Raw genomic sequence first — 16835 nt, forward strand, 5'->3', positions numbered from 1 at the left:
GGAGGCGGGATTTGAACCCGTGACCTCTGATTCCAAAGCCCGGGCTCTTTCCACTAAGCTGCTGCTTCTCGGGCAAATCTGTAAATAAGTTAGAGATAAGAGGAAACAATAGAGTCGTGGAGAGAAGATAAGGGCAGTCTTCTAGACTGGGAGCGCCCTGTTGGGGAGGGACCATCTCTATAGGTTGCCGATTTGGACTTTCCAAGCGCTTAGTACAGTGCTGTGCAATCAATCAATCGTATTTATTGAGCGCTTACTGTGTGCAGAGCACTGTACTAAGCGCTTGGGAAGTACAAGTTGGCAACATCTAGAGACGGTCCCTACACAACAGTGGGCTCACAGTCTGAGGGGGAGACAGAGAACAAAACCAAACATACTAACAAAATAAAATAAATAGAATATATATGCACAAGTAAAATAAATAAATAAATTGAGTAATAAATATGTACAAACATATATACAGAAGCAGTATATTGAGAAGCAGTGTGGCTCAGTGGAAGGAGCCTGGGCTTTGGAGTCAAAGGTCATGGGTTCAAATCCCGGTTCCGCCACTTGTCAGCTGTGTGACTTTGAACATGTCACTTAACTTCTCTGTGCCCCATCATCATCATCATCAATCGTATTAATTGAGCCCTAACTTTGTGCAGAGCACTGTACTAAGCGCTTGGGAAGTACAAGTTGGCAACATATAGAGACAGTCCCTACCCAACAGTGAGCGCTCAATAAGTATTTTTGAATGAATGACGAGGGGTTGTTAAGTGCTTAGGTAGCGGGAAGGGGGGCGGAAACATCAGGTGGGGGCATGGTTGCCAAGACCCTCGTGCTTTTTCGGCTCTTTAGTCCAGCACAGCCGGTTGCCACAATTAATCAAAGGTGGCCCAGGGCAAACGCAGTTGGCAGTGGGCACGGGCCAGGCTGGGGGGAAGTTCGGCCCGGTCCCCCCCTCCTCAGGGAAGTTTGATTTTTGGGGGGACAGACTCCTCATCTTTGATGCTCCCGTGGGATTTGACCCTGCCCTTCTGAGACTGTGTTTACAGCAGACCGAGATTACTCACAGTAAGTACCCAAACTCCATTCATTCATTCATTTCATTCAATTGTAGTAATAATAATAATGATGATGGCATTCATTGAGTGCTTACTATGTGCAAAGCACTGTTCTAAGCGCCGGAGGGATCCAAAGTGATCAGGTTGTCCCACATGGGGCTCCCGGTCTTCATCCCCATTTTCCAGATGAGGGAACTGAGGCCCGGAGAAGTGAAGTGACTTGCCCAAAGTCACAGAGCTGACACTTTTAGACTGTGAGCCCACTGTTAGGTAGGGAGTGTCTCTATATGTTGCCAATTTGTACTTCCCAAGCGCTTAGTACAGTGCTCTGCACACAGTAAGCGCTCAATAAATACGATTGATGATGATGAAGTGGCGGAGCCGGGATTTGAACCCTTGACCCCTGACTCCAAAGCCCGGGCTCTTTCCACTAAGCTGCGGCTTCTCGGGCAAATCTGTAAATAAATTAGAGATAAGAGGAAACAATAGAGTCGTGAAGAGAAGATAAGGGCAGTCTAATAGACTGGGAGCCCCTTGTTGGGGAGGGACCGTCTCTATAGGTTACCGATTTGGACTTCCGCAGCGCTTAGTACAGTGCTGTGCACAGAGTGAGCGCCCAGTAAGTATTTTTGAATGAATGACGAGGGGTTGTTAAAAGCTTAGGTAGCGGGAAGGGGGGAGGAAACATCAGGTGGGGTCATGGTTGCCAAGACCCTCGTGCTTTTTCGGCTCTTTAGTCCAGCACAGCTGGTTGCCACAATTAATCAAAGCTGGCCCAGGGCAAACGCAGTTGTCATTCATTCATTCAATCGTATTTATCGAGCGCTTACTGTGTGCAGAGCACTGTACTAAGCGCTTGAGAAGTACAAGTCGGCAACATCTAGAGCCGGGCCCTACCCAACAGCGGGCTCACAGTCTAGAAGGGGGGGAGACAGACAACAAAACAAAACGTATTAATAAAATAAAATAAACAGAATAGTATTCATTCATTCAATCGTATTTATTGAGCGCTTACTGTGTGCAAAGCACTGTACTAAGCGCTTGGGAAGTACAACTGGGCAACATATAGAGATGGTCCGGGCCAGGCTGGGGGGAAGTTAGGCCCGGCCTCCCCCTCCTCAGGGAAGTTTGATTTTGGGGGGGCTTTCTCCTCACTTTGATGCTCCCGTGGGATTTGACCCTGCCCTTCTGAGACTGTGTTTAAAGCAGACCGAGATTACTCACAGTAAGTACCCAAACTCCATTCATTCATTTCACTCAATTGTAATAATAATAATAATGATGATGATGGCATTTGTTAAGTGCTTACTGTTATCGACAAGTAGACTGTGAGCCCACTGTTGGGTAGGGACTGTCTCTATATGTTGCCAATTTGTACTTCCCAAGCGCTTAGTACAGTGCTCTGCACATAGTAAGCGCTCAATAAATACGATTGATGATGATAAGTAGGGTGCAAAATAGGTTAACTCGGTGTAAATCGGCCGCAGGGTTCTTGCACCCAGGGTGGTGAGGCAGAGAGGAAAAATGACTCGGAGACATGAGTTCAGATAGAGCAGCAAAAGAAGGAAAGTGGCTCCCTGCCCGTTCACCTCCCGGGAGAGGGACGAGTGACAAGCAGCCTTTTATTCATTCATTCATTCATTCATTCATTCAATCGTATTTATTGAGCGCTTCCTGTGTGTAGAGCACTGTACTAAGCGCTTGGGAAGTCCAAGTTGGCAACATATAGAGACGGTCCCTACCCAACAGCGGGCTCTAGGGACTGTCTCTATATGTTGCCAACTTGGACTTCCCAAGCGCTTAGTACAGTGCTCTGCACACAGTAAGCGCTCAATAAATACGATTGATGGTGATGATGAAGCAGCCCCGCTCCCATGCTCACTGTGGCTTTTATTGAGTTACAGCAACATGGGAGTGGGGCATTTGGAAATTTCAGGAATTCCATGTACAAGTAAAATAGAGTAATAAATATGTACAAACATATATACATATATACAGGTGCTGTGGGGAAGGGAACCACTTCTTAATAATAATAATAGTGGCATTTATGAAGCGCTTACAATGTGCAAAGCACTGTTCTAAGCGCTGGGGAGGATACAAGGTGATCAGGTTGTCCCACGGGGGGGCTCACAGGCTTCATCCCCATTTGACAGATGAGGTAACAGGCACAGAGAAGTGAAGTGACTTGCCCAAAGTCACACAGCTGACAATCAATCAATTGTATTTATTGAGCGCTTACTGTGTGCAAAGCAGTGTACTAAGCGCTTGGGAAGTCCAAGTTGGCAACGTATAGAGACAGTCCCTACCCAACAGTGGGCTCACAGCCTAAAAGGGGGAGACAGAGAACAAAACCAAACATACTAACAGAATAAAATAAATAGAATAGATAGGTACAAGTAAAATAAATAGAGTAATAAATACGTACAAACATATATACATATATGTATATCCCCATTTTACAGATAAGGAAAGAAGAGGGGCAGCTCGCCCAAGATCACACGTTGACATTTGGCGGAGCCGGGATTTGAACCCATGACCTCTGACTCCAAAGTCCGTGCTCTTTCCACTGAGCCACGCTGCTTCTCTAATAATAATAATAATAATGGCATTTATTAAGCGCTTACTATGTGCAAAGCACTGTTCTAAGCGCTGGGGAGGTTACAAGGTGATCAGGTTGTCCCACGGGGGGCTCACAGTCTCAGTCCCCATTTTACAGATGAGGGAACTTAATAATAATAATAATGGCATTTATTAAGTGCTTACTATGTGCAAAGCACTGTTCTGAGCACTGGGGAGGTTACAAGGTGATCAAGTTGTCCCACGTGGGACTCATAGTCTCAATCCCCATTTTACAGATGAGGGAACTGAGGCCTCGAGAAGTGAAGTGACTTGCCCAAAGTCAATCAGTCAATCAATCAATCAATCGTATTTATTGAGCACTTACTGTGTGCAGAGCACCATACTAAGCATTTGGGAAGTACAAGTTGGCAACATATAGAGACAGTCCCTACCCAACAGTGGGCTCATCATCATCATCATCATCAATTGTATTTATTGAGCACTTACTTTGTGCAGAGCACTGTACTAAGCGCTTGGGAAGTCCAAGTTGGCAACATATAGAGACAGTCCCTACCCAACAGTGGGCTCATACCATCATTATTATTAATAAATGTGATGAACTGACCCATTGACCTCTTAAAGTCCCTCTGGGTCTAAGATCCTACGTTCTGTTCACAGACCTGATTTTGGGTGAGGGTCATTGCCTAATAATAATAATAATAATAATAATAATAATAATCTAACAATTGCCTAAGCTTTGTGCGGGGCGATTGGGCCCGGCAGCAAGACGTCGGCGCCTACGATCACTCTGCTGCAGTAGGACCAGAAAAGAACAGCATCGAATGCCTCGCCTTATGAACTATAATAATAATAATAATAATGGCATTTGTTAAGCGCTTGCTGTGTGCAAAGCACTGTTCTAAGCGCTGGGGAGGTTACAAGGTGATCAGGTTGTCCCGGGGGGGGGGCTCGCAGTTTTAATCCCCATTTTCCAGATGAGGGAACTGAGGCCCAGAGAAGTCAAGTGACTTGCCCCAAGTCACCCAGCTGGCAGTTGGCGGAGCCGGGATTTGAAGAACCATGAGCGGAACCGTGTCCTTTTAAGAACTTGGCCCTCTTCGAAGGCCACGTGAGGACGTTTTTATGTAATGTCTTTTCAGATACGGATCGGGCTTTGGCGCTGTTGGAAGACTACTGCGAAAAGCTAAGGAAACCAGAGGAGCAGCAACTGAGAAAAGCAGTCAGGAAGGTGATGGGCATCTTCAAGAGCAGCTTGTTCCGGGCTTTACTCGGTAGGTCCCCCGATGATGCTTTCACTTCGGGAAGAACGGTTACTCTTAGTTGGACGCTTTGGCGCTTCTGGCCTGTGAGCCCACTGTTGGGGAGGGACCGTCTCTGTATGTTGCCAACTTGGACTTCCCAAGCACTTAGTACAGTGCTCTGCACGCAGTAAGTGCTCAATATTAATAATAGATAATTATCATATAATATAATATAATATAATGTAATATGATATAATGTAATACAATATAATATAATGTAATACAATATAATATAATATAATGTAATACAATATAATATCACATCATATATCATGGAATATAATATAATATAACATAATATAATAATATAATATAATATAATATAACACAATATAATATAATATAATATAATATAATGTAATATAATGTAATATAATATAACATATCACATCATATACCATATCATATCACGGAATATAATATCATATAATATAATATAACATAATATAACACAACATGATTTAATATAATATAATATAATATAACATAACACAATATAATATATAATATAATATAATATAATGTAATATAATGTAATATAATATAACATATCACATCATATACCATATCATATCACGGAATATAATATCATATAATATAATATAACATAATATAATACAACATGATATAATATAATAATGTAATTATTATTATATGATTGATTTGGCGGAAGCCAGGGAACTTTCTACTCTTTGCGTCTTTAGTGACCGGTTCTCCTGCGATTGGGTGCCCAGGGTAGGCTGAGAATCAATCAATCGTATTTATTGAGCGCTTACTATGTGCAGAGCACTGTACTAAGCGCTTAGCACTGTACTAAGCGCTTAGCACTGAGAAGTGGAATTACTCTCGGAAGCAACGTGGCCGAGTGAATAGAGCACGGATCCGAGTTCTAATCCTGCCTGCTGGGCGATCTTGGGCAAGGCACTGAACTTCTCTGTGTCTGTTGCCTCAGCTGTAAAAGGGGAATAATAATAATAATGACGATGATGGTATTTGTTAAGCGCTTACTATGTGCAAAGCGCCATTCTAAGCGCTGGGGAGGTTACAAGGTGATCAGGTTGTCCCACGGGGGGGCTCACAGTTTTAATCCCCATTTTACAGATCATAATAATAATAATAGTAATGGCATTTATTAAGCGCTTACTATGTGCAAAGCACTGTTCTAAGCGCTGGGGAGGTTACAAGGTGATCAGGTTGCCCCACGGGGGGCTCACAGTTTTAATCCCCATTTCACAGAAAATAATAATAATAATGGCATTTATTAAGCGCTTACTATGTGCAAAGCACTGTTCTAAGCGCTGGGGAAGTTACAAGGTGATCAGGTTGTCCCATGATTGGCTCACAGTCTTCATCCCCATTTTACAGATGAGGTAACTGAGGCACAGAGAAGTGAAGTGACTTGCCCAGAGTCACACAGCTGACAGTTGGCGGAGCCGGGATTTGAACCCATGACCCCCGACTCCAAAGCCCGGGCTCTCTCCACTGAGCCACGCTGCTTCTCTATGAGGGAACAGGCACAGAGAAGTGAAGTGACTTGCCCAAGGTCACACAGCAAACAAGTGGCAGAGCGGAGATTAGAACCCAGATCCTTCTGTCTCCCAGGCCACTAGGTCACCCGGCTTCTTTCCAGTCGGAGCGAATTACTTCTTTTCTTTTTACCTTTTATTTGATGGTATTTGTTAAGCACTTTGTATCAAACACTACTCGAACCGCAGATGTAGGTTCAAGTTTATTATTCATTTGATCGTATTTATTGAGCGCTTACTGTGTGCAGAGCACTGTACTAAGCGCTTGGGAAGTCCAAGTTGGCAACATATAGAGATGGTCCCTACCCAACAGTAGGCCCACAGTCTAGAATCAGAAGGTCATGGGTTCTAATCCTGGCTCCGCCACTTGTCGGCTTTGTGACACTGGGCGAGTCTCTTCACTTCCCTGAGCCTCAGTTACCTCATCTGGAAAATGGGGGATTGAGACTGCGAGCCCCAACGTGGGACAGGGACTATGTCCAACCCTATTTGCTTGTATCCACCCCGGCGCCTAGTACAGTGGCTGGCACGTAGTAAGCGCTTAACAAATAGCATTACTATTATTGTTATGAGAAGCAGCATGGCTCAGTGGAAAGAGCACGGGCTTTGGAGTCAGAGGTCCGGGGTTCAAATCCCGGTGACTTTGGGCAAGTCACTTCACTTCGCCGTGCCTCAGTTCCCTCATCTGGCAAATGGGGATGAAGACTGTGAGCCCCCCGTGGGACAACCTCATCACCTTGTAACCTCCCCAGCGCTCAGAACAGTGCTTTGCATGTAGTAAGCGCTTTATAAATGCCATTATTATTAATTATATCAATTATAATATTAATTATTAACTATAATATAATTAATAATTATTAATATAATATATTAATGATATATTATTAAATACCTCCAAGTAAGTGGTCACGCCGTATAGCTTTCATAATGTTTTACGTCACCCGTACGCCAAGCTGTTGGGTGAAGCCCCGCCTGATTTTGAAGATGTGCCGTTAGTGAAATGGAGTGCGATTGATGTGAAAATGTAGCTTAGTGATTAATGGAAACCTGATTTGGAAGCTTAGAAAACTCTTTGAGATGAAAAAAGCCCGCTTTGTCGGTGGCTCCAATTTCCTAAAAACATTATTTTGCTTCTGGTTGGCATTAATAGGCCTCAAATAGCTGTAATCCTCTTAACTGGTATTAGGTAAAAAGTAATCTCTGGAGTCTTCTAAAACGCAGATACACCCTGCCTCAAATGGACATAGCTCAATGTGGGGTTGGGGAGAGTTTGGGACCTTAAATTCTCTTCGGCTTTTTGGATTTTGGTTCATTTTAGGCCAGGCGGGGAGAGTTTGGGACCTTAAATTCTCTTCGGCTTTCTGGATTTTGGTTCATTTTAGGCCAGGCGGGCTCAGTGGAAAGAGCCCGGGCTTTGGAGTCCGAGGTCATGGGTTCAAATTCCGGCTCCGCCAATTGTCAGCCTCAGTTCCCTCATCTGGAAAATGGGGATGAAGACTGTGAGCCCCTCGTGGGACAACCTGATCACCTTGTATCTACCCCAGCGCTTCGAACAGTGCTTTGCACATAGTAAGCGCTTATCAAATACCAACATTATTATTATTATTATTATTATCTGGACCTCAGTTCCCTCATCTGTAAAATGGGGATGAAGACTGTGAGCCCCCTGTGGGACATCCTGATCACCTTGTATTTCCCCCAAGCGATTAGAACAGTGATTTGCACATAGTAAGCACTTAATAAATGCCATTATTATTATTATTATTATTATTATTATTATTATTATCTGATGCCTTTCAAATAAGGGCCACGTTTGTATTTGCCGACGCCATTTCGCATCCGAGGTCTTCTGGCCTCTCTCCGGCGCCCAATCCATCCCAAGTTTCCTCCCCCGATCACGTCATGACACTGAGCTGCACGCTTCCACTCATTCATTCAGTCTTATTTAGAGAAGCAGCGTGGCTCAGTGGGAGGAGCCCGGGCTTTGGAGTCCGAGGTCATGGGTTCAAATCCCGGCTCCGCCAATTGTCAGCTGGGTGACTTTGGGCAAGTCACTTCTCTGGGCCTCAGTTCCCTCATCTGTAAAATGGGGATGAGGACTGTGAGCCCCCCGTGGGACAACCTGATCACCTTGTATCCCCCCCCTGCCAAGCGCTTCGAACAGTGCTTGGCATAGAGTAAGCGCTTGAAAAATACCAACATTATTATTATTATTATTATTATATGTAATGTGAAAGCACTTTGGGAATAAACACGCTATATAAAACTGTCCCTAATTCCCAAGCGCTTAATACAGTGCTCTGCACACAGTAAGCACTTAGCACAGTGCTTTGCACATAGTAAGCGCTTAATAAATGCCATCATTATTATTATTATTAGTTCCCTCACTAATAAAATGGGGATGAAGACTGTGAGCCCCCCGTGGGACAACCGGATCACCTTGTAACCTCCCCAGCGCTTAGAACAGTGCTTGGCACATAGTAAGCGCTTAATAAATGCGTTCTAATCCTGGCTCTGCCGCTCGACTGCTATGTCACCTGGGGCAAGTCACCTCACGTCCCCGGGCCTCAGTCCCTCACCTGGAAAATGGGGTTTGAGACTGTGAGTCCCAAGTGGGACAGGGATTGTATGCAACCCGATTTGCTCATATCCACCCCGGCGCTTAGTACAGTTCCTGGCACGTAGTAGGCACTTAACAAATATCATTATTAGTATTATTTGCCAAGAGCCCTGGGATCTGTACCTTTTAGCTAGTCCCGCAACCCTTTAATTCTTGTCTTTTAGACTGTGAGCCCACTGTTGGGTAGGGACTGTCTCTATATGTTGCCAATTTGTACTTCCCAAGCGCTTAGTACAGTGCTCTGCACATAGTAAGCGCTCAATAAATACGATTGATGATGATCTGTACTTTTTAGCTAGTCTCGCAACCCTTTAATTCTTGTCTTTTAGACTGTGAGCCCACTGTTGGGTAGGGACTGTCTCTATATGTTGCCAATTTGTACTTCCCAAGTGCTTAGTACAGTGCTCTGCACACAGTAAGCGCTCAATAAATACGATTGATGATGTCAGCACTGATTGCATCATGAGAAGCAGCGACGCTCAGTGGAAAGAGCCCGGGCTTTGGAGTCAGAGGTCATGGGTTCGAATTCCAGCTCCGCCACATCTGCTGCGTGACTTGGGCGAGTCCCTTCACTTCCCTGTGCCTCAGTTCCCTCATCTGTCAAATGGGGTTGAAGACTGTGAGCCCCCCATGGGACAACCTGGCCACCTTGTAACCTCCCCAGCGCTTAGAACAGTGCTTTGCACGTAGTAAGTGCTTAATAAATGCCGCCATTATTATTACTGTTATCATCCAAGCCATCGATTGCGATCCGTATCGGCAGTCTTCTAGAAGATTTTGTTCGTTTGGGGTCCGAGCAGTGATTATATCCTCCTAATGCAGCCCGAATATTCGTAATAAAGGGAAAAGCCCCCCTAATCTGTGCAAAACCGGTTATGTAAGTAATCCGGATTTCCCTCTGAATCCATGGAGATGCCCGGGCTGCCTGGAAAGCTGTTTCAGGGTAAATAAAGAGCAGAGCAACATCCCTTTGCCTGCTGGAGGGAACGAGGGGATGCAGTGATCTCTCTCTTTGGGGGTTGCTTGGGTGTATGCTTGGGTGTATGTAGACTCTGAGCCCACTGTTGGGTAGGGACTGTCTCTAGATGTTGCCAATTTGTACTTCCCAAGCGCTTAGTACAGTGCTCTGCACTTAGTAAGCGCTCAATAAATACGATTGATGATGATGATGATGATGATGCAAGTCACCCATCGTTCCCGTGCATCTCCAGGGCCGGCATAACATCGCTACCAGAAGCGGCCCGGCTCAGTGGAAAGAGCCCGGGCTTTGGAGTCCGAGGTCAGGGGTTCAAATCCCGGCTCCGCCAGTTGTCAGCTGGGTGACTTTGGGCAAGTCACTTCACTTCACTTCTCTGGGCCTCAGTTCCCTCATCTGGAAAATGGGGATTAAAATTGCGAGCCCCCCCGTGGGACAATCTGATCACCTTGTATCCCCCAAGCGCTTAACAAATACCATCATCATCATTATTAGTATTATTATCATAGCCTCGTTTGGGGCTGTGGTTGGGTTGGAGAAAAGGTGACCTTTTTTCCCGGTTTTCAGCTGGTCTGTCCAGGACGGGCACGGTGTACCCAGTCCTTTCCCGTGCAGGACTTTAGATTGCAGAGCTCAGTCTTGGCTCTTGCCACCAGATTTCCCTGGGCAGAAGCAGCCCACCAGGGCTCCCCTCTCGAAGATGCTGTAGTCAGCTCCAGTACTCTGTAGTTTTGTCAGCTCTGGGCAAAAGCGCGGAGACTTACTAAGGCCTAAAAGGCTGAAGAAACAGTTGTTTGGAAGTTGATCCAGGCTTGGAGTGGCATCTTGTGGCAGCAACCACGAAGAGTACTTCCCGCACTATGAGCTTGAAGAGCTCTGCCAGAAAATCATCATCATCATCAATCGTATTTATTGAGCGCTTACTGTGTGCAGAGCACTGGGCTAAGCACTTGGGAAGTCCAAGTTGGCAACATATAGAGACAGTCCCTACCCAGCAGTGGGCTCACAGTCTAAAAGGGGGAGACAGAGAACAAAACCAAACATACTAACAAAATAAAATAAATAGAATAGATAGGTACAAGTAAAATAAATAGAGTAATAAATATGTACAAACGTATATCCGTATATAAAGGTGCTGTGGGGAAGGGAAGGAAGTAAGATGGGGGGATGGAGAGAAGGACGAGGGGGAGAGGAAGGAAGGGGCTTAGTCTGGGAAGGCCTCCTGGAGGAGGTGAGCTCTCAGTAGGGCCTTGAAGGGAAAGACCTCTGCCAGAAAATCAATCCACTGAGTGTTTACCGTATGCAGAGAGCATTGCATTGTTACCTTGGAAGATTGTACTTCCCAAGCGCTTGGTACAGTGCTCTGCACACAGTAAGCGCTCAGTAAATACGATTGATTGATTGATACCTTAGAGAAGCAGTGTGGCCCAGTGGAAAGAGCCCGGGCTTTGGAGTCTGAGGTCATGGGTTCCAACCCCGGCTCCTCCAATTGTCAGCTGGGTGACTTTGGGCAAGTCACTTCACTTCTCTGGGCCTCAGTTCCCTCTTCTGTAAAATGGGGATAAAAATTGCGAGCCCCCCGTGGGACAACCTGATCACTTTGTATCCCCCCAGCGCTTAAGCAAGCGCTTAACAAATGCCATCATCATCATCATCATTATTATTATCATAGCCTCGTTTGGGGCTGTGGTTGGGTTGGAGAAAAGGTGACCTTTTTTTCCTGGTTTTCAGCTGGTCTGTCCAGGACTGGCACGGTGTACCCCCAGTCCTTTCCCGTGTGGGACTTTAGATTGCAGAGCTCAGTCTTGGCTCTTGCCACCAGATTTCCCTGGGCAGAAGCAGCCCACCAGGGCTCCCCTCTCGAATACACTGTAGTCAGCTCCAGTACTCTGTAGTTTTGTCAGCTCTGGGCAAAAGCGTGGAGACTTACTAAGGCCTAAAAGGCTGAAGAAACAGTTGTTTGGAAGTTGATCCAGGCTTGGAGTGGCATCTTGTGGCAGCATCCACGAAGAGTACTTCCCGCACTATAGACTTGAAGAGCTCTGCCAGAAAATCAATCCACTGAGTGTTTACCGTATGCAGAGAGCATTGCATTAAGTTACCTTGGAAGATTGTACTTCCCAAGCGCTTAGTCCAGTGCTCTGCACGCAGTAAGCGCTCAAGAAATACGATTGATTGAGTGATACCTTAGAGAAGCAGCGGGGCCCAGTGGAAAGAGCCCGGGCTTTGGAGTCAGAGTTCATGGGTTCCAATCCCGGCTCCGCCAATTGTCAGCTGGGTGACTTTGGGTAGGTCACTTCACTTCTCTGGGCCTCAGTTCCCTCATCTGGAAAATGGGGATTAAAATTGCGAGCCCCCCCGTGGGACAATCTGATCACCTTGTATCCCCCAAGCGCTTAACAAATACCACCATCATCATCATTATTAATTAGTATTATTATCGTAGCCTCGTTTGGGGATGTGGTTGGGTTGGAGAAAAGGTGACCTTTTTTCCCGGTTTTCAGCTGGTCTGTCCAGGACGGGCACGGTGTACCCAGTCCTTTCCCGTGCGGGACTTTAGATTGCAGAGCTCAGTCTTGGCTCTTGCCACCAGATTTCCCTGGGCAGAAGCAGCCCACCAGGGCTCCCTCTCGAAGATACTGTAGTCAGCTCCAGTACTCTGTAGTTTTGTCAACTCTGGGCAAAAGCGCGGAGACTTACTAAGGCCTAAAAGGCTGAAGAAACTGTTGTTTGGAAGTTGATCCAGGCTTGGAGTGGCATCTTGTGGCAGCAACCACGAAGAGTACTTCCCCCACTATGAGCTTGAAGAGCCCTGCCAGAAAATCAATCCACTGAGTGTTTACCGTATGCAGAGAGCATTCAGTCATTCAATCGGATTTATTGAGCGCTTACTGTGTGCAGAGCACTGGACTAAGCGCTTGAGAAGTACAGGTTGGCAACATCTAGAGCCGGGCCCTACCCAACGGCAGGCTCACAGTCTAGAAGGGGGAGACAGACAACAAAACAAAACATATTAACCAAATGAAATAAATAGAATAAAATATGCACAAATAAAATAGAGTAATAAATTCATACCAACATCTATCTATTTATTCTATTTATTTTATTTTGTTAGTATGTTTGGTTTTGTTCTCTGTCTCCCCCTTTTAGACTGTGAGCCCACTGTTGGGTAGGGACTGTCTCTATATGTTGCCAATTTGTACTTCCCAAGCGCTTGGTACAGTGCTCTGCACACAGTAAGCGCTCAATAAATACGATTGATGATGATACCAACATATACATATATGCAGGTGCTGTGGGGAGGGGAAGGAGGTAAGGCCGGGGGGCATGGGGAGGGCATTGCATTAAGTACCTTGGAAGATGCCTGAGAGAAGCGGCATGGCTCAGTGGAAAGAACAGGGGCTTGGGAGTCCGAGGTCATGGGTTCTAATCCCGCTTCCGCCCCTTGTCTGCTGTGTGACTTTGGACAAGTCACTTCACTTCTCTGTGTCTGTTACCCCATCTGTAAAATGGGGATGAAGACCGTGAGCCCCATGCAGGACAACCTGATCACCTTGTATCCCCCCCAGTGCTTAGAACAGTGCTTGGCACCTAGTAAGCGCTTAACAAATACCATCCTTATTATTACCCAGTGCTTAGAACAGTGCTTGGCACCTAGTAAGCGCTTAACAAATACCATCCTTATTATTACCCTGCGCTTAGAACAGTGCTTGGCACCTAGTAAGCACTTAACAAATACCATCATTATTATTAGCCGGCGCTTAGAACAGTGCTTGGCACCTAGTAAGCGCTTAACAACTACCATCATTATTATTACTCAGCACTTAGAACAGTACTTGGCACCTAGTAAGCGCCTAACAAATACCATCATTATTATTACCCCGCACTTAGAACAGTGCTTGGCACCTAGTAAGCGCTTAACAAATACCATCATTATTATTATCCAGTGCTTAGAACAGTGCTTGGCACCTAGTAAGCGCTTAACAAAGACCATCATTATTATTACCCAGCACTTAGAACAGTGTTTGGCACCTAGTAAGCGCTTAACAAATACCATCATTATTATTACCCAGCGCTTAGAATAGTGCTTGGCACCTAGTAAGCACTTAACAAATACCATCAGTATTATTACCCAGCGCTTAGAATAGTGCTTGGCATCTAGTAAGCACTTAACAAATACCATCATTATTATTACCCAGCGCTTAGACTAGTGCTTGGCACATAGTAAGTGCTTAACAAATACCATCGTTATTAGTAGGGGCAGGGAACGTGTCTGCTAGTTCATTCAATCGTATTTCTTGACTGCTTACTGTGTGCAGAGCACTGTACTAAGCGCTTGGGAAGTACAAGTTGGCAACACATAGAGACAGTCCCTACCCAACAGTGGGCCCACAGCCTAGAAGAGTGGGCTGACATCAGTTGTGTTGTCCTCTCCCAAGCGCTTAGTATTGTTCCCTGCACATGGGCAGCGCTCAGTAAATGCCCTTGATGGATTGGAGCACAATTTGATGAAGACGACGACATCCGGAGCGAGGTGGGGGTATTCAGAGCAGATGCCTTCTGAAGGTTCGGGGCTTCTGTCACCAGATGGCACCATTGAATTAAATGTTCATTTCCTAATATTAATACGGGCCGATATGTTTCCCAGGCAACAGAAAGCCCCAGAGCTCATCATTTCTGTGAATGAAGTAAGCAAACTCACCAGGGGGAACCTTTCTGCCACCCTACTATGTGTAATCAATCAATCGGGTATTTATTGAGTGCTTAGCACCATGATAATAATAATGATGATGATGGAAAACTCACCAGAGGGAACCTTTCTGCCACCCTACTATGTGTAATCAATCGGGTATTTATTGAGTGCTTAGCACCATAATAATAGTGATGGCAAACTCACCAGAGGGAACCTTTCTGCCACCCTACTATGTATAATCAATCAATTAGGGGTATTTATTGAGTGCTTAGCACCATAATAATAATAATAATGATGATGGCAAACTCACCAGAGGGAAACTTTCTGCCACCCTACTATGTGTAATCAATCAATCTGGGGTACCTATTGAGTGCTTAGCACCATAATAATAATAATAATAATAATAATAATAATAACAATGATGACAAACTCACCAGAGGGAACCTTTCTGCCACCCTACTATATGTAATCCATCAATCAATCAGTCAATCAGGGGTATTTATTGAGTGCTTAGCACCATAATAATAATAATGATGATGATAGCAAACTCACCAGAGGGAACCTTTCTGCCACCCTACTATGTGTAATCAATCAGTCAGGGGTATTTATTGAGTGCTTAGCACCATAACAATAATAATAATAATGATGATGATGGCAAACTCACCAGGGGGAAACTTTCTGCCACCCTACTATGTGTAATCAATCAATCAGGGGTATTTATTGAGTGCTTAGCACCATAATAATAATAATGATGATGATGGCAAACTCACCAGAGGGAACCTTTCTGCCACCCTACTATGTGTAATCAATCAGTCAGGGGTATTTATTGAGTGCTTAGCACCATAATAATAATGATGATGGCATTTGTTAAGTGCTTACTATGCGCAAAGCAAGCCTCGGGAGAGCACAATACAACTGTAAACGTGTTGTGGTCAGGGACCATGTCCACCAACTCGGTTGCATTGTACTCTTTCTAGCACTTAGTGCAGTGCTCTGCACACAGTAAGCACTTAATAATAATAATAATAATAATAATAATGGCATTCATTAAGCGCTTGCTATGTGCAAAGCACTGTTCTAGGCGCTGGGGAGGTTACAAGATGAGCAGGTTGTCCCACGGGGGGCTCACAGTCTTAATTGGTTCAGTGGAAAGAGCCCGGGCTTTGGAGTCAGAGGTCATGGGTTCAAATCCCTGCTCCGCCAACTGTCAGCTGTGTGACTTTAGGCAAGTCACTTCACGCCAATTGTCAGCCGTGTGACTTTGGGCAAGTCACTTAACTTCTCTGCGCCTCAGTTTCCTCGTCTGGAAAATGGGGATTAAGACTGTGAGCCCCCCGTGGGACAACTTGATCACCTTGTAGCCTCCCCAGCGCTTAGAACAGTGCTTTGCACATTGTAATTGCTTAACAAATATCATCATTATTATTATTATTATTCTCTGGGCCTCAGTTCCCTCACCTGTAAAATGGGGATTAAAACCGTGAGCCCCCCGTGGGACAACCTCATCACCTTGTAACCTCCCCAGCGCTTAGAACAGTAAGCACATAGTAAGCGCTTAACAAATACCATTATTATCATGATTAATCCCCATTTTACAGACGAGGTAACTGAGGCCCAGAGAAGTGAAGTGTCTTGCCCAAAGTCCCACAGCTGACACTTGGCGGAGCCGGGATTTGAACCCATGACCTCGGACTCCAAAGCCCGGGCTCTTTCCACTGAGCCACGCTGCCTCTCAATAAATATCATCGATTGTCTTCTTGTACCTAGTCTTGCTGGTCTCACTGCAGCTTGGTTCGTTAAGGTGTTTTTATTAAGTACTGATTATGTGCTAAGAACTGGGGTAGATCAATCAATCAATCGTATTTATTGAGCGCTCACTGTGTGCAGAGCACTGTACTAAGCGCTTGGGACGTCCAAGTTGGCAACATATAGAGACGGTCCCTACCCAACAGTGGGCTCACAGTCTAGATGCAGACTGTGAGTCCCTCGTGGGACAGGGGCTGTGATCAACCAGACTATTTTATACCCAACGTTTAGCACAGTGCCTGAGAGTAAGGGCTTAACAAATGCCATTTTTTTTTTTTTTAAAAGTA

At 45.3% G+C, this 16835-nt stretch overlaps 1 protein-coding gene across 2 annotated transcripts in view; it reads left to right on the forward strand.

Annotated features, from left to right (window-relative positions):
* The window catches only part of DLG2 (discs large MAGUK scaffold protein 2), a 793095-nt gene that overhangs the window by 19468 nt on the left and 756792 nt on the right, over nt 1–16835 (forward strand). For both annotated transcript variants that reach the window (XM_038761625.1, XM_038761626.1), the window contains exon 2: nt 4766–4897. In XM_038761625.1, the coding sequence (XP_038617553.1) occupies nt 4766–4897 (132 nt within the window). The remainder of the gene's footprint in view (nt 1–4765; nt 4898–16835) is intronic.

This window comes from Tachyglossus aculeatus, chromosome 20, assembly GCF_015852505.1.
Source record: "Tachyglossus aculeatus isolate mTacAcu1 chromosome 20, mTacAcu1.pri, whole genome shotgun sequence".
Lineage (NCBI taxonomy): Eukaryota > Metazoa > Chordata > Mammalia > Monotremata > Tachyglossidae > Tachyglossus > Tachyglossus aculeatus.